This window comes from Taudactylus pleione, unplaced genomic scaffold, assembly GCF_031769625.1.
Source record: "Taudactylus pleione unplaced genomic scaffold, aTauple2 ptg000290l, whole genome shotgun sequence".
Lineage (NCBI taxonomy): Eukaryota > Metazoa > Chordata > Amphibia > Anura > Myobatrachidae > Taudactylus > Taudactylus pleione.
In genome coordinates, this window is record NW_028284692.1 from 5,779,460 (window position 1) to 5,805,166 (window position 25,707).

General features: G+C 43.7%; 1 protein-coding gene across 1 annotated transcript in view; it reads right to left on the minus strand.

The window, feature by feature from the left end:
- LOC148511851 (polycystin-1-like) overlaps nt 1–25,707 on the minus strand; it is a 157,779-nt gene that overhangs the window by 120,944 nt on the left and 11,128 nt on the right. Inside the window, exons 5-12 of the mRNA XM_088482602.1 lie at nt 21,012–21,192; nt 17,183–17,373; nt 14,508–14,620; nt 13,576–13,723; nt 12,669–12,922; nt 3,399–4,154; nt 3,074–3,205; nt 2,174–2,352 (exon numbers count right to left, since the gene is read on the minus strand). Of these exons, the coding sequence (XP_088338728.1) occupies nt 2,174–2,352; nt 3,074–3,205; nt 3,399–4,154; nt 12,669–12,922; nt 13,576–13,723; nt 14,508–14,620; nt 17,183–17,373; nt 21,012–21,192 (1,954 nt within the window). The remainder of the gene's footprint in view (nt 1–2,173; nt 2,353–3,073; nt 3,206–3,398; nt 4,155–12,668; nt 12,923–13,575; nt 13,724–14,507; nt 14,621–17,182; nt 17,374–21,011; nt 21,193–25,707) is intronic.

The following is a 25,707-nucleotide window of genomic DNA, read 5'->3' on the forward strand; positions in this document are numbered from 1 at the left end:
TGGATAGCGCCCTCTGTCCATTTTGGCAACCGGAGCTCATGCTCCACTGGAACCACCCTCGCTACCCCCCTGTACTAGTGTAGACCTTTAAAACAGTAAGTGGTATTATCTATCTTGTACATAATTACCTATAAATTATTAGTCCACATATGTTTTATATGGGAATTAAATATTCATTTGTATATTGGGATGTTTGCAGAAAATGTGCATGCTTAACCTACAACATCAACAAGGTCATTTGGTTTTAACAAACAAAACAGATATTTGCTGGGTTTAAGTCAGGAATTTTGTAGTGGACCCCACCATCCTGTATTCTGTTGCAATTAACAATGAAACGCCGCCACATCAAAGTCACTGGGTAAGTGCAATGATTCCTAAACAAGGAGATGGTCTAGTGAGTGGCGAATTTCTGGGGTAATTTATACCATGAAAAGTTATTGTTTAAATATTTACATTTTTAATGGCAGCAGAGATTACCTTTATAATAGACTATGTTTTCCTTTGTATTAAAATGTACAATAATATTAATATTAGAGATCTTTATTTTCTATGACAGCATCTCTTTTCTATGAAGGTAATAATCCCCTAAAAATACAATTACTAAGCCTGATTTAGTGGAAAATTTTGGGTATGACATAATCAATTACAACACACACAGCGTTTTGCACTTGTGCACTTAGATAATCAACCTTGCACAAATCAAGGCGCATTCCTACTCTCAATTGTCAGAGATATCTCTTCAAACTTGTAGTGCAACTGGAAGGTGCCCGATGTGTCCCATTTATAGTATAGAGCAAGACCTGACCTCTGTTGTATCAGAATTGGTCCAAGTATTTACACTTTGTTGAGTGGACAGGACCATAGGCACCTGCCCACAGCAAGGAACATCAATTAAACTGCACACTTCACATTTTTATCTAACTTCAGTAAACTCGCTCAGAAAACTGAAATCTTAGTTTTGCATTGCCCTGCACAACTAGGTGCTCTGTACATTGTAATCAGGGGCGTATCTACCCATTGGCCAGGATGGCACTCGCCAGGGGCGCCAGCCAAAGGGGGGGGCGCCGTCCGGCAGTGCCACCAGCAGCTAATGGGTGGACTACTCCGCTAGTCCCCCAGGCCCTAAGTGTTCCGCAGTGAGAGTGGTCTGCCCTACACAATTTACAAACACACAGCCACCAGCGGTGGCTGTCTGTTTGTTACAGCAGCCAGCCAATGAGAGTCAGACAGACTCTCATCAGCTGCTGCTTCCACGGAGGGACCCGCAGTGGTTCATGGGAGAGACGTCGGGGGGTGATGGCCGCTACTGGGGGCACTGTTTAGGAGGACTACTACTGGGGGCACTGCATAGGGTGGACTACTGGGGGCACTGTATAGGGGGACTACTACTGGGGGCAATGCATAAGGGGGACTACTACTGGGGGCACTGCATAGGGTGGACTACTCTTGGGGGCACTGCATAGAGGGGACTACTACTGGGGACACTGCATGGGGGGCTACTACTGGGGGGCACTTCCTGAAATTATGGGCGGAGGGGGGCGCCAGTCCTTTACCTTGCCAGGGGCGCTCGGATCCCTAGATGCACCCCTGATTGTAATAAATGCCCTTGTACAAGGGATGACGCAATTGTTGCGTGGACGGCGATAATTAATGAGCGCCTAGTTTTGCAATTCAATTGTAGTGGGCACGCATTAATGATCAGCCTCTTCATGCCTGTAAAACGGCTAAACCCACCTAAAGTCCTGGTTAAGGCGCCCTAACCACGGGTTTCTCGCACATTTTTGCTCGCACCTGCCTGAGGGTGTGAGCAGAAATGTCAGCGCCGGTAGCTATCGCGCTCAGACGGAGCAACAATTGAATTCTTCCATCGGACGTCTTAAAAAAATAGTCGCCGACTAAACACACAGACCCAACTTCTCCCACAAGCTTGTGCAAACTTCTGCTTTGATTTCTGCAACTACTGCAATCTTGCTCGGCAAAATTATGTGCTTCAGCACAAATATAGGCACAATTACGCAAATCAAGGCACAGTGCACTAAAAGGAGGGTTTTGCCCTAAGCCTCAGCTGTACCCTGAGGGAGAGAAAAATATATAAAGCATAAATAATTAAATTATTAACAGTGAAAAATAAAAGCTGGGGGAAAACAATGATGTTCAATTATGAAACCAGCACCTTATGTTCACTCTCGATGACCTTTCCAACTGAATCTGGAAACACATTTCCTGGGCCTCAGAGACCAGCACAACAGTGGAGAAAACAATAAGTTCAGCATTCTGTGGTTGGAAGATCCCGGCATGTACATTAATAAGCATATCCACCTCCTGAGAACTGATTGGGTTCTGAGCAAGTGCCTGAGAAAACAAACACAAAAGATGAGGGAGGACCTGGAGAGACAAGACGTGTGATCCAGCTCATGTAGTGCCACATTCAGAGTTTTATGTACTCTAGATCTACACAGAAAAACATAACTTGTTCCTTGCTGGGCTGTTAGGATGGTAAGAAAAGCACAGTTGTTGCAATTCTACATCCAGCCAATAATGTGCCTGATATTTAGACCATGTCAGTGCTAGTATATAAATTATGTTATGTTTAGCAGGTGTATGTCAACATGATATTGGTGTAGCACATGTATTATCAAAGTCTAGGAGTTGGCAATTATATTTTCCCTACTCTGTTATGGATCCCTGCACAATCCATGCTATATATATTCCCTACACACTGTGAATATGCTGTAGATAGTGCTATCAATATACTTATACTACTTCACTCCATATATAACAGCAGTGCTCCCACACCTGTTGCAGTTAGGTGAAGAGTAACTGTTGTTTTGAACCTCTGCATACTCAAGTGACACAGGTAACGTGCTTTAGCAACCCGATACACATTTTGGAAAGGCAATGTGACAGTCCGAAATCTGACATTGTGACAGTTTTGGTCTCAGATCTGTAATTCCAATACGTATGGTGGTAATAGCATTGATTTCAAGACGCAAAGTAAAACAGGACTTGGAAGTGAACTTTGGGATTAGTACAGGTCCTTAAACACAGAAGCAAGAAGCAAAGCAAGGCTTACCTTCAGCTGAAACACACCTGGAGTTCTGAATGTCACTACATAGCTTGGACCCTTATATGAAAACCCTTCATTGTTATCCATAGTCCATGTGAGTGTAACCGATGAGCCATGTGAAAGTTCAGCTGTGAAAATCTGAGAGAACAAATTGCCAGGCAATAAGTCGTGTATAGAATGATACATTATTCCATAGGAATGAACATGCATTGAAGTATGAAAAGTGAGGCCATGCAAATAGCTTCGTCATTTGTACATTTAAGAAGACACTAATAAGCCTGAAGCTGTAGATGGAAAGAAACAGATAGCAGCAGAAGGCACAGTTACTCACCCGTGTCTCGTTTAACTGAAAGTTATTAGGTCCATGAGAAATAATACGAAGCCCCTGAATAGAATCATGTGACTGGATTTGCATTGTGACATTTTTGACACTGATATCATTGGTCAGAATGATGCTAAGTGTGATACTCTGAGGACTGTCTATGTACAACTGCATCCAAGCAAACATCAAATCCAAGGGATGGGTGTGGCAAACAGGCAATAAAGATGCTACAGCCAAAGGACATTCCTGCTGCATCATGGACTCTCCACTTTGCATTGTTGTTGACCAGTGAACATGAACAGGAGTTGCACTCAGAGCACTGATAACCACCAGACTTGGATCTTGAGTAACAATATGCAAAGAGTCATTGCAAGGTATAGGGTAAATAATCTGAAAATCAGTGATAGGACTCAAAACAGTCACCGCACATTTAGCTACAGTTGAGCTAATTGCATTGCTCAAGACAGCACTGACTGTGTATGTTCCAACTCCATGAAAGCCCCATAACAATGGGGATACCACAAGGCTGCGTAACTCTGACCCATAAATCATACGAAGGTCACACACCACATCATCAACCCAGCTGGCAGAATCTATGAGAAGAGACTCTTTTAGCCATCCTCGGTGCACCAGCCTGATATAACTTTGCCGCCAAGCTGAATCAGAGCTGGAGGCGCAGTGCAGGAAAGATCCCCTGTCACCTGTGTGTTGTACAGAAAGGACATCATCGGGGTGCACAGAGTGAGACAGGTGTGACAAGAGGACCTGTAAGAGAAAGTGAGCATTACTTCATAATCATAAAGTTGTATCATGTAGCACAGTGTTGGCTAACCTTGACACTCCAGCTGTTATGGAACTACATAACCCAGCATGCACTGCTACAGTTTTGCTATTAGGGCATGCTAAAACTGTGGCAGGGCATGCTGGGATATATAGTTCCACAACAGCTGGAGTGTCAAGGGTAGCCAACACTGATGTAGCATATAATGTTCTGACATAGCAGATAGTTCCATTTGTGGTAATAGTGTGGTACATTCCAGTGAATGTACTGGATTTATTTAAACATAAATACATGTAGCGCACACAAACACACACACATATATATATATATATATATATATATATATATATATATATATAGATCTTAAGGAACTTTTAAAATATATCTTCTAATCTTTAATGTAGCCTTTATTAAAATATGTTTTGTTTTGTTTTCATTTTAAAGTTAAACTTCTGATACCATGGTGAAGAGACCGCAATCATTGCCTGAAAATGTATATAGATAGACTAATATTCATGTCCTCATTTGTTATCAACATAAATTGCAGTCCCAGCCAGGATATAATTGCTGTTAAATATTATAACTGCCCTGGAATCACTCTACATTAACTTCAGCAAACTGTAGTGTGCAAATATGGTTGTTGTTAAATCCAAGTTGAAGAAAGGACCTCTGACGTCACAACTAAGTGACCGCTACAGCAGGGCCGGGCAGCTACCAGTGTTACGATCCATGTGGGCATAGGGGATCATAAACCTGTGGCAAGCAAAGTGAGCCACCATGCCCGAAGAGTGGTGAGCAAGCTTTTGGCCCCCGTTCTGAATCTTGCCCCTCCCCCTTTTGTCACAGGTCACGTGGTTGTGACATCAGAGGTCCTGTAAAGCACCTTGTTCTAGACATAACCGTGCATTATGGAGATGGGAAGCTATGTCTGACGGGGGTCATTAGGACAGTGCCTACAGTGACTACAGCTGTTTCACAGATAAATCTGTAAAAAATAATTCAGTACTATTATCCAGATAAAGATCAAACAATTTAAGATTAAGGGGTCTATGTACTAATAATCTCGTTACAGCCACAATTATTATGTACCTAACTAATAAAAATATCCCGGCTGTGTACCACAGTGAACTCGCGGGGACAGCGGTTGCGGTAACTGCTGTCCCCGCCAGTTATATCCCTGGCATTTATCCACAAAGGAAGCTGACCATCTGAAGATGGTGTAAACTACCAGTCAGGGGTGTCTTTAGAGAGGAGGAGGCCCGAGTGCATCCCCTGTTACGGGCTCCCTCCTCTCACTCCGGTGTCCGGCAGCCGACTGACGCGGCCAATAGACTGGGCACTAGAGTGTGCCCAGGGTCTACTGCGCATGCGCAGATCGCCGGGGAAATGGCCATTTTCCCGGCTATCTTCTCACAGCACATTGCGCAAAACGCTGGATAAATATCAGCAGCGGCCATTCTCCGGTGTTTGAACAGTGCTGGGAGACCCGACGCGAGACTTCGGAGAGGTAAGTGTGACAAAGTATGGGTGCTGGGTGTGCGGTGCGGGCCCCCCTGGGCCCTTGTGCACGGCACACCCTGCACCCATTATAGATATGCCCCTGCTACCGAAAAGTTAAATTTTTTGGAGTTTAGTACATGGGGTCAGATCGTAGTCCCCATTGATAATAATGGGGACTACATTCTGAAGTGCTTATTAGCACTTTGCCGGAGATTTCTGTGAAATCCCCTGCATTGTGCTATTAGTACATAGGAACAATAAATAATTTCATGTAAAAAATGGCTTGATACATAGGCCCCTTAAGCTGTTAAAAAAATTGTTGAGAATAGAATAGCTTTTTTTCATAGAAAGCATATGGACCAATTCTAATCAGTTCTAATAGCCACAGTCTTTGACTCTTTCTTCCTCTAGAGGGCACCACAAGGTGATACATCCCCATAAACGTAATTAAAACAGAATCTACCTGATGGAAAAGTTGTATAAAATTCTTTTATAATCCTGATCATCATATTTTAAGTCACGTATGAATCTAAAATATATGCATAATGTTTGCTGCTACAAAACATGAACAAGAATAAATGTTGTATTTTACTACTTCCCAGGTATATTTTCTCTAAGATGGATGTCATAGTCTTATAATTAATCTAAGAAGCACCAGTGTGAGAATTACCTTCTAGTAGCTTATGAGACAGAATTGGGATTGAGAGTACTGATGTTTCCTTCTTTTGTATTGCTTAGCACAAATACAAACTGTATATACTGTAAAAGCATTAAACTCATAGAAGTCTATTCAGCAAGGGTGACGATGTTGCCCAGAATAGTATCGGGCAACATCGTCACAAGTTTTTATCAATTATGATAAAATATGGCTGCTATTCAGTAATATTTTGAGCAGGGACAGTGGTTGCGGTAACACGCTGTGCCTGCGATGTCACAGAAGGTATTGCTTTCGGGATTCTAAAAGCAATCCCTTCTGTTTGTTCCTCTGCGCATGCTCAGTCATGCACTTGGGAACAGTCTCCGTCCCTGCTTGCGGTGACTGCCGACGGGTAAGTACATCTCCAGCCTGCCGAAATTGATTGACATGTGTATACAGGCTTTATACTAGCCCAGTGTTGGCTAACCTTGACACTCCAGCTGTTGTGGAACTATATATCCCAGCATGCCCTGCCACAGTTTTAGCATGCCCTAATAGCAAAACTGTAGCAGTGCATGCTGGGTTATGTAGTCCAATAACAGCTGGAGTGTCAAGGTTAGCCAACACTGTACTAGCCTGTATACATGTATATTTATGTGCTTTTATATTCAACATTTCTATATAAGGTTTAAAAGGCTCTAGGTGGACTTACCTACTGGCGGTCACTGGGAAGCAGGGACGGAGACTGAGCGGAGTTACAAGATGCTGTAGGGACTTATGGGAAAATTTCCCTCTGTCCCTGCAGTTTTCGGGATATTTAAGTATTTTCTTCATATAACGCCATTCTGAAATGGCGTTATATAAAGGAAATATTTTAGGAGTGATTTAACGCTTTTTGCTTTGCTGAATAGCAAAAAGCATTAAAGCACTGTAGAGATGAATGGCTGATCCCTACAGTGCGGAACTCTGCAAATTAGGAAAATATGGAGAAGATAATTACGTTATCTTCTCCATATGTACACATTGCTGAATAGGGCAAAAGCTTAAATAATGCGGAAACTAGTGTTCCCGCATTTTTTACGTCAATTAGATCATGCTGAATAGACCCCACAGTGATCAATTTCTATGCTTTTCATGTATCCATGCATGTCACCTCTAATTACTTTCACAATTGTAAAAATAAAGAAAATAGTATGGTAATTGCCAATAATGAGCAATTTAATTTTGTTATTGTGGAGATTATTTTGCAGTAACTGCATGTGTGATCAGGGGCGTATCTACCCATTGGCCAGGATGGCACTCGCCAGGGGCGCCAGCCAAAGGGGGGGCGCCGTCCGGCAGTGCCACCAGCAGCTAATGGGTGGACTACTCCGCTAGTCCCCCGGGCCCTAAGTGTTCCGCAGTGAGAGTGGTCTGCCCTACACAATTTACAAACACACAGCCGCCAGCCAATGAGAGTCAGACAGACTCTCATCAGCTGCTGCTTCCACGGAGGGACCCGCATCGGTTCATGGGAGAGACGTCAGGAGCGAGAGCGGGCCCGGAGGAGTGGACAGTGGCGATTGTTGTCAGGAGCGGGGATCAGGTAAGTTGCATTTTTTTTTTTTTATCTGGCACAGCACAGTGGGAGAGTGTGGCTACTAGGGGGCACTGTATAGGGGTGGCCGCTACTGGGGGCACGTTATGGGGGGGAGATGGACGCTACTGGGGGCACTTTATTCTGGGGGCATGTTATGGGGGGTGGTTGCTACTGGGGGCACTGTATTGTGGGGGCCACTACTGGGGTCACGTTATGGGGGGTGATGGCCGCTACTGGGGGCACTGTTTAGGAGGACTACTACTGGGGGCACTGCATAGGGTGGACTACTGGGGGCACTGTATAGGGGGACTACTACTGGGGGCAAAGCATAAGGGGGACTACTACTGGGGCCACTGCATAGGGTGGACTACTCTTGGGGGCACTGCATAGAGGGGACTACTACTGGGGACACTGCATGGGGGGCTACTACTGGGGGGCACTTCCTTAAATTATGGGCGGAGGGGGGCGCCAGTCCTTTACCTTGCCAGGGGCGCTCGGATCCCTAGATGCACCCCTGTGTGTGATCAAATTAATTCTGAACGTTTTTTTCTATAACTGATCCATGAAAGCGGCACCAATATATTTTATTAAGTATCTGTGTCCAGTGAATGAGATAACAACCATGACCGTTCCACCTTTGATTTGTTATTAACAATGAAACAGTTGGCCTGTAAATATATGTGAATTTGTCATTAAGATGATCGATTTTTAATTTGACCATATGTGTTGCTTATAACATTATCATTGTGAATACCGAAACTACAAAATGATGTATTTTGAAACCAATGCATGGCTCACATTTCCCGTCTTGCTGAGGTGACAAAATGCCACAGTGACCCATTTGAACAACACTACTGTGCTGCTTGTACACTTATACCCCTTTTACACCGGAGCTAAAACCAGGGTTTTTGAAGGGTTAACCCGGGCAGCTCCCTGGTGTAAAAGGGGAGAGAGTTGGATCGCCGGGTCGAGTGACCCGGCAATCCAACCCAGGTAACTAGCAGGGTTTAACATGGGCGTAGCCCATGAAACCCTGCTGTGGGAACAGCGCACTCCGGGTCACGATGACCTGGAGTGCGCTGCTAGCCGGCCGACTGGTCCATCTTCAGTGGCGCTTGGAGATGACGTCATCTCCAAGCGACCACTTTCACTCCACAAAAGCCGGGTCTATGCAGACCCGACTGCGGTGTGAGCGGCGCTGACTCGGGAATATCCCGAGTCGGCAAAATTCCGGGTCAACTCCGGGTCAGACCCGGAATTTAGGTGGAAAAGGGGTATAATATGACAATTGAGCTAAACAGACACAATGCTTCGATCATTAGTTTTTTAGAGAACATTTAATTCGTAAACAATTCCATTTTCAATACATTTCCATGTACATTGCCATTACAAACCATAAGACACAATGAGGCTGATTTTGAGTTAGAAGAATAGCAAAACAAGGGGCCTGATTCAGAGCCGCTCGTAAGCGGCCGCTCGTTCGCTCCGAGCGATGTTTGCCCAACTGCGCATGCGTACGGATCGTTATACCATGCGCGAACCAGTCGGTGCGGTCGAAATTCATGTGCTCGTAAAATAGCGAATGCCTGATAATTTGAGTGACAGAAAGAGGCGTATGTGGGTGGTAACGGGGAAAGGTGCTTGAAAACGGGGAGTGGAGATCCGAACGCAGGCGTGCTTAAAGGTCAAAACGGGCGGTTTATGGGTGTGCATAATTAAAACAGCAGCGTCATTGACCACGTCACCGGGTTATTTTATAGTCAGAACTGCTCGCAAAATTGTGGTAGGAAAAACCAACCCCAAGAATAGCGAGCAGTTCATACCCTGGTCGATGTACTCGATTAATCTAATAAATAGCGGACATGCCGTAGGATGCGAGCGGCCAGGGGGCGTACTTTTTAAAAAAACGACCGCAAGTTTGGTTCGCTCGTTCAGACCTAGAGGCGTGAACAGACCGCAAAGAGCGAACGGTTGATTTGAATAGCCACCCCTATTTTCTGGACGAACGAGTGCTAATTGGGTCCGGCTCTGAATCAGGCCCTAGGAAACAAGTAGCTTTGTACCTTATTAAAACCATGATGCACTGCAGGCGGGATAAATTTTAAATGTGCAGAGAGATTTAGATTTGTGAGGAGTGTGTCCAAACTCAAACCTAAATTGCAGTGTGAAAAAAATCTGCCCTGTTTTTGTGGGCTATGGGCCTGATTCAGAGTTGGGAATAGAGTAAGATATAGCAAGTTATACCCCTTTTACACCAGAGCAAAAACCTGGGTTTTTGCTGGGTCTACCTGGGTTGCAGCTCAGTGTAAAAGGGTCCCTGATAAATAACCCGGGTCAAGTGACCCGGCAATCCAACCCAGGTAGATACCAGGGTCGGCCCCAGGATGGACCTGGGTAATGGTGCAGTGTAAACCTTGCAACCCAGGTTATCCTACATGGGTCATGCCTAAAATGAGCTGATTGGTGGCTGTAGAGCAGTCACCTCCCACTTTCATAACCTCACAAGTTTAGCAGGGCATACCCAGGTTCAGTGTGAACGGGGCTGACCTGGGAATAACCCAGATCGATGGTGCTGTATAAATGATGTCTGACCTGGGTCGGAACCATCTCTGAAAACCCTGGTCGGACCTAGGTTTTTGGGATAAAAGAGGTATAACTGTGCACCGTGGTAAAACCATGCTGCACTGCAGGTGGGACAGATGTAACATGTACAGAGAGAGTAAAGATTTGGGCCGGGTGTGTCCAAACTGAAATCCAAATGCAGTGTAAAAATAAAGGTGTCCAGCATTTGTGGGTTACATAGAAAAGAAGCCGGTATTTACCTTACATGCAAAAAAACATGTATTTGCATTTTGCACCCCTTGCATTGCAACATGGTTTGTCCAGGTGCACAGTTACTTGCTCGATCTTATGGTGCGTACACACGGGACGATTTTTTGAACGATTTGTCATTAACGACGTCGTTAACAACAAATCATTCAAAAAAACGTTCAGTTTCTGAGGTAAAACGATGAACGAAAACTACAAATGTGCGCTCCCGTTTGTAGTTTGTAGTTTTCGTTTATCGTCCGAACTTCCTGTCCAACCCAACGATATTGTCAGGTTGGACATGTTTGGGGATGAGGGAGGGAGCCCGGCACTGAACGAAATCGTTATTGAATTCCCTCAGTGTTATGCTCAGTGTTGTTAACAAACACTGAGCACACTCCTGCCGGGGACACACAGGCCGATTTTCGTACAGGGAGAAAATCGGCCCATGTGTGTACGCATCTTTACTCTATTCCCATCTCTGAATCAGGCCCTATGTACATACCAAAGCAGACAGTATTTACCAGCATGCAAAAAATATAAATATATTTGCACCTCTTGTATTGTAAGATGGTTTGTTCCAGGTGCAAAGTTACTTGTTTTTTTGTTTTTTGTTTTGCTCCCAACTCAGAATCAGCTCTAATACAAATGTGCTTGTTGGGACACAAGTATACAAAACCCGACTTATAGTGCTATGTTGTCCACATGTAAATAGCTCTGTATTTTTGTATTGTATAATATTTTCTATATAACTCTTAAGCTGGGTAAACACCTTACGATGGTATAACCCAGCGATGTGGTGAGCGATGTAACGATAAATCCTGCTCGCAGTACACCCTGTTCTTCCATATGAGGGTATTCTGTATCGTTACATGCTGCATGTAACTACACCAAGTCGTTCATTGAATCATCCTATCTGATGTGCAGCACAGCAGATAAGACGATTCAATGAACGACAGCCAGGAACGATGGATCGGGCATACACACTATACCATATCGTACAACGCTGCTCAGACTTATCGGCTATACACACGAGCTAATGTACTTAGTGATAAATCGTTTGCTAGCTGTACCCAGCTTTAACTCTTTAGCAGATAGGTATAAGGACCTCATTCAGAGTCGTTCGCGAGTGCCGATGCACTCGTAACCGACTCGATGGTTTGGCCTGCGCACGCTCCGGAACTCGTTACCAAAGGGGCGGCTGTCAATGTTGATCGACAGCTGCCCCCGTTTGGTAGGCGGGCCAGGGGGGTGGTTTACAAAACGGATGCGTTCCTTTACGAACGCCTACCGTTTTGTGGGTGGCTGCACTGACATCATCAGTGATGTCAGTGAGGAGCTTCCTGCTCCATCAGAGCAGAAATCTCCCTGGGGCTTACGAGTGCCCAGACCCAACCTTAGGGTTTTGTTCGTAAGCCCCGATGGTCGCGATGGTGATCACCATCGCGACCATCAACCTGGTCGGTCTTAAGCTTAATGATCGACAAGGAGGCAGCCGTTCAGGATGCAAGCGGCCGCCCTGATTCAGAGCGACCGCTTGCAACTAACGACTGCCTCTGAATGAAGTCCTAGGTCCTAACTCCAGCAAAAGTACCCATTTTTACCATAGAAAGGCCTTATCTCCCCTTCATAAAAAGATGCCTTAGTGCTTTTCACAATTTCCCAGGCTCTGCATAGGTTTTAAAGGGGACCTTCCTTGAAAAGGTATTGTCATAAGGCACACTATTTAATGGCGTTGGGATTAACATAGGCATCGCATTTCAACGCCTATGTTAGATCCCTTGCCGGGATTATGCTGTCCGTATTGAGACCGGCGGGCATGAGTCCGCCGGTCTCATAACTGCCTACCATTTAAACTACCAGCAATCATAATTGGAAAATAAAAACATTGTCAGTTTGGTCCCCGTATTTCACAGAATTACACTTTTATTTGTTAAAAAGATATTTTGCAGTAACACAGTAATATATGCTTACTTGAATGTTTCGCCTCTTGTTGCTAGGAGAGAAATGCAGCAGTATGTCAGTGACTGGTGAGTACAATGGTGGGGTACCTATGTATCGAGGAGGGTATGGGTAGCTCTTGGAGGTATAAGAACTACAGGGATTGTCAAGATTTAGGCAGGTTTCAGTAAGTGGACACCACTGTTTCTCACTTGGACATCCCCCTGTTGTGTTACACAAGGGCTGCGGATAGCACGTTGCAAATGGAGACTTCATCAATTCACAACCTTCATGGATACAAATAAATATGAGGGAAAATGTTACAGATTGCATTTAGAAGTTATTTAAAAAAAAACTAGAAAAAAAATTAAATTAAATACTTTGTACATAAAAGTAAAAGGTTATGTATTTTGTGTTAGAAATTAGTTTTCTTCATACTCCTGAATTACTTGTTAGGTAATAAAAACCAGTATCATTGGTACTACAGTGGGCAAAAGTGTCAGTGAATTTCTGCCTTCAGCTAACTTTAAAGGTGCATACACACATAACGAGTTTTTGAACGATTTAACGATATCACGTCGTTATCGTTCAATCGTTCAAATAATCTTTCAGTTTCTGAGTTATAATGATGAACTATAATCGTTCATGTGCGTTCCCGTTTGTAGTTCATCATCCATTTCTGACTGACCAACTTAACGATTTTCATTAAGGGAAGGAACATTTTTCGTTCATCGTTGAAAAAATTGTTAAAAAAATTGTTCATTACACTTCAAAAAATCGTTCACTTTTTCAAAGGAAAACCTGAGCAAAAATCGTTCACTAACAAAATCGTTATGTGTGTATGCAGCTTAAAGTGTTAAATTGTATGTGCAACTCCTACTAAATACATTATTTTATCTATCTCGTGGGAGGGGAGTTTTGTCAGTTGCAGAAAACCTACCAGGTGGAATCAAGTGCAGCTCTGGGCTGCAAAATGGGCGCAGAATTTGAACTCGAGCCTGGAGCTCATGCTGCAAAGGGTGAACTCCCAAATCCAGGGCGAGAAGAGACCCAGAATGGCTAAACCAAAGGCCGGGAAATATCATTATCTACAGTAAAGTGGAGACACAAGAGAACATCATTATTTTGTCAGTAATTAGCCTTTTTCATATAGTTTGCAGTATCATAGTTTTTTTAATAAAAAAAGCATTTTCTTTTTTACATAAATTTCTCTGATAAATTGCAACATATTACTTACAACAAATATGTAGTTAGATTTGTTTATAATCTATAATGTACATTACACTCTATTTTCTATAGATTGAGCTGTGAGCTACAAATTGATTTTTTACCCCCATAAGGAATGTTGGTGAGCTTTGGGGCTTTTTCTGAGCAGCTGTGGAAGCCTGTGTTACTACCTGATGCTAATGTAAGTATTCATAGGGCTAATGCGGGTTTCATGCGTCTGCAAGCGAGAAGCCCATGGAGTTTACACCACCTGCCACATCCATCGTCATTAGTGTAGGCTTCACTTCGCTGTATGCCCGGAACTTTAGATACATGCCTATGACACTCCCGTGACAATCCCACAAGACAGTCCGTGTCCTGCATTGTCGCTGCACAATTGCCGCCCCAAAATGCCCAATTTCATGGAAAGACAGATCCAGACAAGTTCCATCCAGACTAGGGTGGCGATACACAAAAATGTGTAAAGTCTCATCTGCTCATGTGCTGTATACAAAAACTCTCCGATGGTGTCCATGCACAGATACCTCTATCTCTACAGCTCAGAATCAGGGACAATATGAGCAACCAGGATAAATATAAGTGAGGCTCAATAAGTATTAATTTCATCTAGTAATGCTAAAGAAAAAGCATTACTAGGAAACTTACTTCAACATCGCTTAGCGGGTCTTCAAGAACAGGTGATAATGTGGCATTTTCTGTATCAGCATCATCGAAAACAGGAACACCTACCACATACACCGGAACACTGGGAAGATGCACTGGAGACATATATGCAAATGGAGAAAAAAAGTGGCACAAATAAAACATTTACTAATGGGTAAATAAAACAACTTGGGCAAATGCAGCTTCGAATCCACTGTGTGGCTTGTTTTGCAAACTAGAGCAGAAAGGAGATCTTTTCAGAGCAACATTATTGTAATGAAATGGGTGTGTTCCTTGTTATGCATTAATTTTTCTTCTGCAAAAAGCATTTCATTCTGCACCAGCTAAGATCTGACTGAGATCTGGTCTCGTCCTGTAAATTTAGTGAGACAAAACTTTTCTCACTGCACTTTGTAAATAAATAATGAAAAAAATGGGCAGTGTGCCCTCCTCCTCAAACCCTCACACAGCCCCAGCGCCAGACAAACTGGGTTGGTGTCCACTGCAACAGGAAGACAATGGGTGTGGTGACCTCTGCTATAGTGAAAAGCACAAGGCATGTGTTTCTAGTATAGGTCAATGTCATGTTGGAAACCACTGGAGCTATTATGGACACCCTAGGCATTGGGGACTGGGATAATTAGCACGACTGGAACCTAAAAAGATGCAAGACCACTGCCCTTTATACCATATAAAAGTAATAATTATATTTAGTAAATCCACTCAGTATCAATTTCATATAGTCAAATACTTACAACTCAGGCGCAACCCATGGGGAAAAAACGTGCCAAATGGATAACTTCAAGCAATATGATATTATATGTATGCCGTATCAAATGCCTTTTGTCTAAAAGTATACAGCTCTATTTAACCACTAAAACCAAGATGAATGGTCACGGTAAAAAGTGCAATTTAATATACAGATTAAAAGACAGGCAAGATACATAACTTCAATAATAACCATGTCCAAAATTCAGGACAAAATACATAGAATAAAATGTTGCTGGGTGGATGCTTGTGGGCAGTAACGAGGGATCCGGACCACTCATCTGCTATTATCTATCACACACTTTTACCTCTATGATCTGGTAAAGCAGACACCCAGCAACATTTTATTCTATGTATTTTATCATCTTGGTTTTAGTTGTTAAATATAACTTTTAGACAAAAGGCATTTGATACGGCATACATATATCATATTGCTTGACGTTATCCATTTGGCAAGTGTTTTCCCCATGGATAGCGCCTGAGGTTGAAATTATATATTTATTATTTTACATACAGGTCTGGGTGTACCTATTTCTGACCTCAGGCTGCTCTCCCCCTTTTCTTTTTCTTCTTTCTTTTCCTCCTTAATATTTTATCCTCCCTGATTTATTTTCATTTCTAGCAGCAATTTTAGGTTCTCCATACATATTTTCCCAAATACTTACCACTGATTAGCACACAGAGAGCGAAATATACCATTAAGTGCAATATATTTGGAGTTTTGTACCATGAAGTACAATATCTCTACCTCTCTAGAACTTACATTTAGTTCTTGTCTCATCAATTTTTATTCTTAGTTATTGCTGGATGAAAATGCATCACAGGTGTAGAGAAAGACTACACTTTACAGCACCAATAAAAGATAACAGCTGTGTGTACATAAATACGTATTTTCACTCTAGAGTGTACATTCATCATCCTGGCCATTTACCCAGGGATCCGATTACTATACTGACTGATTCCAGGAAAAAACATAAAAATATTATTATCTCATCTAATATCCCAAATGATCCCCACATATGATTATTTTGTATTGTAGAGAAGTTTTGTATCTCTGCTACATATGTACAATATTATCACTCTGAAGTGTTCCATCAGTTACTGGGGACTTTCATTAGAACAGAGGTGAACCTCCTTAATGAAGTAGGGGATCGGTATGAAGGAACGCCGGACCTATGTCAAAGGTTCAAATCCCGACGCCGGAAGACCCGCAGCAGTGAAGATCCCGACAGGTAAGTAAACTAACTATACCTAACCCTCTCCCCCCCTAACCCTCCATTTGGGGAGCCTAACCCTAACCTCCCCCCCTAGTGCCTAACCCTAGCCCCCCCCAGTGCCTAACCCAACCCCCCCCCATAAGTTCCTAAACCTAACCCCCCCATCCCCGCAGCCTAAACCTAACCCTCCCGGGGGGGGGGGTGCCTAACTCTAACCTCCCCCCAGGGATGTCTAACCTTAATCCCACCTTCCCCTAGCCTAAGTCCCCCCACGGGAGCCCCTAACCTAACCCTTTCTCCCTCACAGCTGTCTGCGGCCGCTGCCCGTCTTATCTTCATTTGGAATGCTGGGCGTCGGGCATCCGGGGAACAGATAATGATAGGCGTCGGGATTTTGACGCCTATCATTAGTCCCCTGTCGGGATTGCACAGTCGGGAAGCAAGCGGTCGGCATTTCGACCGTCGGCTTCCTGACTGCATACCAAGAAGTAGGTCATCCATATACCATAACAATAGCTTGTCCTGGCCTTTTCAAGATCTTTAATCAAATGTTTGTAATTTTACTGGTCTAATTTGGAAGTGAAGTATAGGATGAGTTGCTGGTCTTTCCAAAGGGGTCAATGATCCCTACCTCCTCCAACTCCCTCTTAGATCTGTTAGTTGAACGAAGAAGTAACATAGTTAGATACTGACCTCCAGCCCTGCACTCACAAACAGAAGGTGCCTTCACTAAGCAGGAGCTTCTCTGATAGAGTTGCCCGGGTATTAATGGCAGGCGGGTGCACTCCTGCTGTATTTCCTGACCATCTGAGCTAGGCATAGTCAGGGCATTCCCATCCTCTTTTCTCAGTGGTTGGGAGATATTGAGCCACACTGGAGAATTCCTGTTAGAGAGACGGACATCACACTGTATATAAGAGACACTGACAAAAAAAGACAATTTAGCACAGATTCCATATTATTTTGGTCCATCCCCTGCCATTTACATATTACACTTCTTTCATTCTAAACATCAATGATCATTATCATTCCACAGCTCCAAATAGCAGCAATGACAAATGCAGAGTGTAGTAGCATTTTAAGGTTATATACAATTATATTCCCAAGCTCTCCTCATTCAGTGGAATAAAATGTTTTGATCAGATGTCATTCTGTCATTTTTGCTTTTTTATTGTTCCCTATTTTGTTATTGCTGGTTTTTCAATTCAATATATATATTCAATGTTTACAGGGTTTTTTTATACTCCGTTTTACTGTTTTACAATGTGCATTATTTATTTTAATTTGTTTTAAAACATTCAATGTAACACATGTTATTTACCTCCCCATCCAGGAGAGACAGCAACAATGAAACAGTCATCTTCCAGAATAAATCTTCCTGTCCCTCATAAGACTTGTACACATAAGGTTTAGCTGCCCCTGCCCCTTTCATAGGGGTGTAACTAGAAGATTATGGGCTCCACAGCAAAACTGTGATGGGACCCATTGTCCTCCATCATACAACAAACCCTAATGCTTTGTCCAATCCCAGTCAGTGGGGTAGATGTATGATAGCGGCAACTTAATGTGCCGCTATAACGCTTCCCGCTTCGCCTCTTTACCGAGGCGAAGCAGGAAGCACTACCGATGAGATGTAAGAACATCTCGTCGGCCGGAGAGGGGGAGCGTTAACTCCCCCCTCCGGCGCTACCCGTTAGAGACAGCAGCACATCAGCCTAGTGCTGATGCGCTGTGTCTCTGTCCCGGCCGGCTCTACTGAGCATGCGCGGGATCTCGCAAGTATCGCTAGATCCTCGCGTGGAGCCCTGGACCCGGCAGCCGCCGCAGCAGGAACAGCGCTGTCCCTGCTGTGGGGATAGGCTAGCGCCAGGCTGTAGCTGTCGATAACGACAGCTACAGTCGGCCGAACGGTCATGCGGTATGACCGTTCATACATGGCCCTGCCGCTCGGCACTGCTATCTTGTAGATAGCAGTGCCGATAATGACAGGGGCGCATAGCGCCTCTGTCATTTACCGCCCAGACCCCCGATCATACATCGGGGAGAAGCAGTATCAGCGCACATAACGTGCGCTGATAACGCTTCTGGGCTTCATACATCTACCCCATTATCCAATACAGCAGAGTACCAGTTACATTAGTAGCAATTAGTCTGAAGTATACAGAGATGTGTCCTCATACATCTAGCCTCAATACGCCACGAAGTGCGACTTGCCTGGTGTGAGTGAGCCACCAGGTCCCGTGCTACCCTTTCTTAGCCAAAACGCAGCTAAGTCGCAATGTGATGTGACTACGATGCACTAACAGACTGTGCTGATTAATTTAATATGCAACACCTGTATATCTGTGTGCTCCTCTGTCTATATATGAACCACAATGGAACTTGGAATGAAAAAAGCTACATTGTAGCACTTTGTTTACAGATTTCAGAGACTCAGTTGCACACAGATATACAAGTGTTGCATAGCAAATTAATCAGCACAGTCTGCTGGTGTGTCCTAGACGCATCACAACTTAAACACCTGTTAGCAGAATCTCACGTGACCTGTCGCGCCACGGCCCGCGTCTTTTGTTTTGGCAGCGCCAGATGGTGTAACTTGTGAAGAACCGCCGTGTATCTGGTGCCCAGGTTGACTTTCTACCTGATTACAGCCTGTCTCATAACATATTATTGCAATAGCGCACCTATTTGATTAATATTTTTTACTGTGTTGTCATCAGGTTATATGGGTGTAACCACGATCAGCTGGGTGCTGTTGCTATTTTGTCTTATAGCGCCAGAGTTTATTTCCCATTTATTGCTTTTTATTTAATTTCATTTAGTTTTGTTTGCTTAAAATATGATCTAAGGAGCCCATTTATTAACGATCGCATTTGCATTGAGATCTGGGCAAGATGCCATCATAGAGTCTGAATGTATCATCCGGCACCCGCAGAGACAGGGGCTTCGAAAGGAGCCCATCCCTGCGATGTGCCCGGAGTGCTGCCAGGGCTACTGAGCATGAACAGTCCTGCTGACTGCACATCCATGGCCGCCATTGCCGGGGAGGGTTCCGGGGGGATAAGTCGTAAATATTAATGATAAATGGGCCCCTAAGTCTTAACAATAGCCATATGTCTGTATCCTGCATTACTGAATTAGCTTAATACCTGAGTCCAGACCACAACTGGTGGGGAGACTATTCTATTGATCCATCACCATTTCTGTGACAAAAATGGCTTCCTTATATTGACTTTCAGTCTTCCTTCCTCCAATTTCAAAGTGTATCAACTGGACAGGTGCTGGAGGTGTCTCACTACGGCAGGGGGGAGATGGGGTACTATGGTGTACAAAGGGAGAAAACAGACTCCAAATATTTTAATGTTATTATATTTTTAATAACTATCAAACTCTTTAATTTTTTTGTTATTCTTATAGTATTGTGTAATAGTACAATCTATCAGCTTGTATAAATTATTACCTAACGCATATTCAGTGTTGTTTATTCAGGATAAGAAAAGGCCTCATTGGCTTATATGACAATCAGGGCTGAGCACTGGACATTGACACCAAATGCAATGTGAAGCATGAAGGGATTCATACATATCCATGTGTACACTCTGTCTGGCTGTTATAGCACAAACACAGGTGCGGATTCCAGGTGTCTCAAATCCCAGACCACATATATTAAATAAGATGTTTAATTCACAAACAAAGATGACGTATGACCACCTGCAGCCGTGCAGACGGTGTTGCACTTGTCACTTTCATAGAAAAAAATATTGTTTCATGCTTTTAATGTATATAGAATATTACAATTTTTGTTAAAAACAAAAGTCAAATATGTCCCAAACCTAGGACAAGTCTAACATTCCCCTAATGTCCATAATTTAAAGTTAAATAAGGCTATGGTTATCTTACTATAATAACAAGTAACAGACATGCATTCTAGCCATTCTCCATATCATAATACTGGAGCTTATTCAGACCCGGTTGTTAGCTCTACGAGCTCGCAACCGGGTCCATGTTGCTCCAGTGCGCATGTGCATGACGGAGCCGGCTCCGTCGTGCGCATGCGCGAGACCCGGCTAACGACGGGTGATCCGTCGTTAGGGGTCTCGTAGCAGACGGGGTGAGCTGTCGATGTTGAGTGACAGCTCGCTCCGTTTGCTGGGCGGGCCGGGGGCGTGCCCAGCAAAACGGAGGCGTTCCTATCGGAACGCTTGCCATTTGGGGGCGGCCCCACTGACATCATCAGTGATGTCAGTGGGGAGCTTCCTGCTCAAACAGAGCAGGAAGCTCCCTGGAGCTTAAGGTTAGGTCTCGTGGTTAGCCCCGATGGTCGCGATGGTCTTGACCATCGCGACCATCACCCTTAGTGGTCATTAGAGCTGTGGGTGTTAACCCACAGCCTAATGACCGACATGGGGGCGGCCGTTCAGGATGCAAGCGGCCGCCCTGTTTCAGAACGACCGCTTGCATCCTACGACCGCCTCTGAATGAGGCTCACTGTCCTATCTACACCATTTCCTATCTCTCGTACCCTGAGAAGGTTTCCTGGATGAAGGTTAGTTGATCCACCGAAGTTATGTAGGCAAGCTTCCCTCCGAGTATTGAAGCACAACGACGGCGGGCATTTACCACAGACTCCTTCACTTGATTTAACCAATAGCACTGCAAATTACCCTTGAAGATTCTTCCACCACGGGGACAGGATGAATCATCTGAAAGCAAGTTACAGTGACAGCATTCTAGATACTATAGCTAGCATCAGTACTGTTATGCTTATACAAGCCTGCAGTCTTTTATCTCTAATGGAGAAATTCACAACAAGCCAAAAACTTATCAAGTACATTGTATTGAAAACAAACCAGTCATAGCCTAGGTTTTGGGGCCTATTTAACAAATAATATTTGCGGGATATCCACCTTAATACACCGGTTTTCAGGGGGGCACCCACAAATATTAAGAATCCCATGAATGCACCATGGAGGGACTGCACAGATATCTCCGCAGTCCCTCTATTTCTGACAACAAAAGCTGTTAGGCTGTCGGATTTACAAAGTTCTGGATTTACCAAGCTCCGGAATGCAAAGCATTCAAATCCGGCAGCCCGTTGTAAATATATCAGGAGAGGGATCCATAGGATCCCTCTTCAGTGCTGCCTGCTCACACATGCGCAGTAGCTCGCCAAAATTAAATGTAAAATAATTGCAGATGCAATCACTTTACTTCTACTGATTGCCAGGACGTGCTCCCGGCGACTCAGTAAAAATACATTTAGGTAAATAAGCATTTCTTATTGTCACAAATTGTGGGGATAATGAATCCTTATTATCGGTGGCTGGCTGCATATATTGATAAATATGCCCCTTAGAGCTAACTGATTTGTTCTGTTGGTAAACAGGCAGTAGCTACAATTACTCTTTCAATAATCAGCTAGGGCCCCACTAGCAATTAATAGTTGTATGACTGTGTGCAATTAGTTGCATAAATAGCTCATAGCTGGCTTCTTTCCCAGAATGTCCCATTAAATACAAGATGGCCAGAGGACCTTAATAACACAGCTATGCTATGCTTCACCTTTGCTTTTTTGATATGGCAATATTAAGTTTATGATATGTTTATGGGGTCTATTCACTAAGCCTTGGAGAGAGGTAAAATGGAGAAAGATAAGTCCCAGCCAATCAGCGCCTGATTATCAGTTTACAGGCTGAGGACCTGATTCAGACCCGCTCGCGAGCGCTGCGGGTCGATGGCTGGGCAGTGCACATGCGCGGCATGCGCACTGCGTGTGCGCGAGCCCCAGAGCGAGTGAGAAATCACTCGCTCCGGGGCTCGCTACAAGACGGGGTGGCTGTCGATGTTGATCGACAGCTTGCCCCGTTTTGTAGGCAGGTCGAGGGGGGTGGCTGCACAAACGGAGGCGTTCCCGAAGGAACGCCTGCCGTTTGTGGGCGGCCCTACTGACATCACACGTGATGTCAGTAGTGAACTTCCTGCTCTATTAGAGCAGGAAGTTCACTGGGGCTTGCGGTGGACGAGACCCTACCAAAAGGGTCTCGTCGCAAGCCCGATGATTGCGATAATCGCGACCATCGCCAGGCTGCCCGCTAAAGCTGTGGGTGGTCACCCACAGCATAGCAAGCGGCCTAGCGGCCGGGACAAAAAAAAAACGGCCCGTCCTGATTCAGTGCGAGTGCCTCTGAATCAGGGCCTGTGTTGGAAAAATATCAGTTAGGAACTGATTGGCTAGGACTTATGTTTCTCCACTTTATCTCTCTCCAACGCTTAGTGAATAGACTCCTATGTCTCTAAACAGATACTAACTATATGAAATTATGAATGTACCAGATGTGAATGGCAGACCGACAAATTATATCATGATTTATATATGCACCTATACCATCATCATTACCATATGCATATTTTGTGGCTCATGCAAAGTACAAAAATGTGTATTTTACGCTTGCATCCAACTTAGTCAATTACTATTTCTATATATCGGACTTTACCAATATGGCATAGACAGGTAAGGTTTACCTGTACACTAATTAGCCTCTTCTATATAAATATGAGCCTAATTCAGAAATATATGCAAAGCTGATATTTATGTGGTTGAGAGATTATCGATAAACTGTGTATGTGTCTAAGTCACACTGAGCATGCGTCAAGGTACTGTAATCGCTCACAGCGACTTTTTCTTTGCAGTGTGATTGACAGGCAGGGGGAGGTAACAGGGAGTGGTGGAAAAAAGCAAAGGTGTGTTGCAAGTATTTCTGTACAAATTTAATGACAATAGACGGTTCAGTGAGTAGGGCGTCCCAGTCGACTGGCCATTTTTCAAAGGCCATAAGAGAATGGATAGTGTAGAACTGTGCAAAAGTTTTTGGCAGGGGTGGAAAAAATGCTGCAAAGTAAGAATGCTTTCAAAAATAGATGTGTTAATAGTTTATTTTTATCAATTAACAAAATGCAAAGTGAATGAACAGAATCTAAATCAAATCAGTGTGCCGAATTCAATTCAATGCGATGATGAATAGCCGCATGAGAGAGCTCTCGGAGCTATTCTAGACACCGTGCTGTTTGCCTGGTCAGGAATTGGTTAAGTCAGAGAATGTTGGTTCTCACGACTTAACCTGGGTGTTTAGTCGCGAGAACCGGCATTCTCAGACTAAAGTGCCGGCCGCGCGGCTGTTAGTGCCGCGCTAGGCCGGCAAACAGCTGCGCGCCCGGCACTTTTGTTGGATTTCTCCTCGCATCCCCAAGGGGGTGCAAGAAGAAATCCTTTAGCCCGCCCAAACAATGTGGTGTATTGAATAGCTGTAGAAGCTCCCTCCCGCGGCTATTCGTCTTCGCATTGAATTGAATTCAGCCTACACAGCTGTTTCTGTTTCAGTTAATGACTGTGTTTCAACCTACATATGAAAATGATGATCATTATCACCTGTTTGGTATGAGTGGTTAATCACACACCTCACTATAATCCTACAAAATCCCTGACTTTATGCAAGTATACCTAGATGAATTGATGCTGTTTTGAAGGCAAAGGATGGTCACACCAAATATTGATTTGATTTAGATTTACGTTCACTTCGCATTTTGTTAATTGATAAAGATAAACTATTAACTCTTCTACTTTTGAAAGCATTCTTTCATTGCAGTATGTTTTCGACATCTGCCTACAACTTTTACACAGCACTATATATATATATATATATATACATATATATATGTATATATATATATATATATACATACACACACACACACAACGTAGGCGGCGGCACTCAGAGTAGCAAATGGCAGTCAAAAGCAGGTAAGTACAAATGCCATGTTTCGGAGCGCTTTTTAATGCTCCATCTTCAGGGTTAGAAGATGGAGCATTAAAAAGCGCTCCGAAACATTGGCGTGTCTACTTATTGCCATTTGTTACTCTGAGTGCCGCCGCCTACGTTGTATGTATTTGGGGCTTATTTGATAATCCCTAAACGGAGGGCACCAGAACCATTATAACATATTATTTGGAGTGCAGTCTCCCTTGGAACTTTGTGTGTGTGTGTGTGTGTGTGTGTGTGTGTGTGTGTGTGTATATATATAATATATATATATATATATATATATGTGTGTGTGTGTGTGTAGATAGATAGATAATGTCCAGCACTCAATTAAAAAAGTACAATGCACATAGGTGTCCAGTTCAATTTGGATTCCGTTGTATTCCAAAATGCATATATAAAGAAAGAGGACGGCACTCCAGGACTTTCAGAAAGATACACAGCCACTGTATTTGCCAAAACACAGTTGAATACTAATATGTTTTGCATTCAACTGTGTTTTGGTGAATAAAGTGGCTGTGTATCTTTCTGAAAGTCCTGGAGTGCCGTCCTCTTTCTTGTCTACACAAATGATATGTGAGTGAGGAAAAAATGTTTAGGGTTTATCACCAGTATGGCGGTCATCTTAAAGTCGGCCATTTGGATGCAACGCTAATTTTTTAATTGGGAAGATAGGCATGTGCCATAGCAAACAGGATGCAGAATTTCATAAGAAAGACAATGGTGTTCTTCATTTTAATGTATCTTTATTCATTCTCGAGTTTTAACTGAGTTTTCTTTTGCATATAGTGACATTAATGACAATGACACTAACACAAACAGAACGTGTTGAGATTACTTGATATCTGGAGAGTGAAGCACACATGCAATTGCAAATTATTTCAACAAACATCACCCAAATAGGCCACCCATTACTCACAGTGTAGTTGCCAAACTCCTTGCCAAATTGAAAGAAACTGGATCAGTTGCAGATAAACCAAAGAGTGGACGACCAAAACTGTTACAGATGAAGTAACCACAGCTGTGCTGGCATCATTTTCAAAGAGCCCACAACATGCACTCATCGTCTGTCTGGGGTTAGTGGGGTTAGTCGTACAGCCAATTTGAGAATTGTGTCTACACATATATGGCACCCTTACAAGATTCAGTTGTTGCAACACCTGACTGAGGATGACCCAGAACGTTGGGTGGAGTTTGCACACTGGGTAACACAGCAACTTCACATGAACTTTCATTTCCACACTAGGTATTGTTTAGTGACAAAGCAAATTTCTTCATCAGTGGTGAGGTAAACAAACAGAATCACAGGTACTGGTCAGAGGCAAACCCTCACTGGATGCAGAGCCGGCCCTAGGCATAGGCATTAGGGGCATTCCAGGGCTCTGCCAGCCAGCCGCTGTC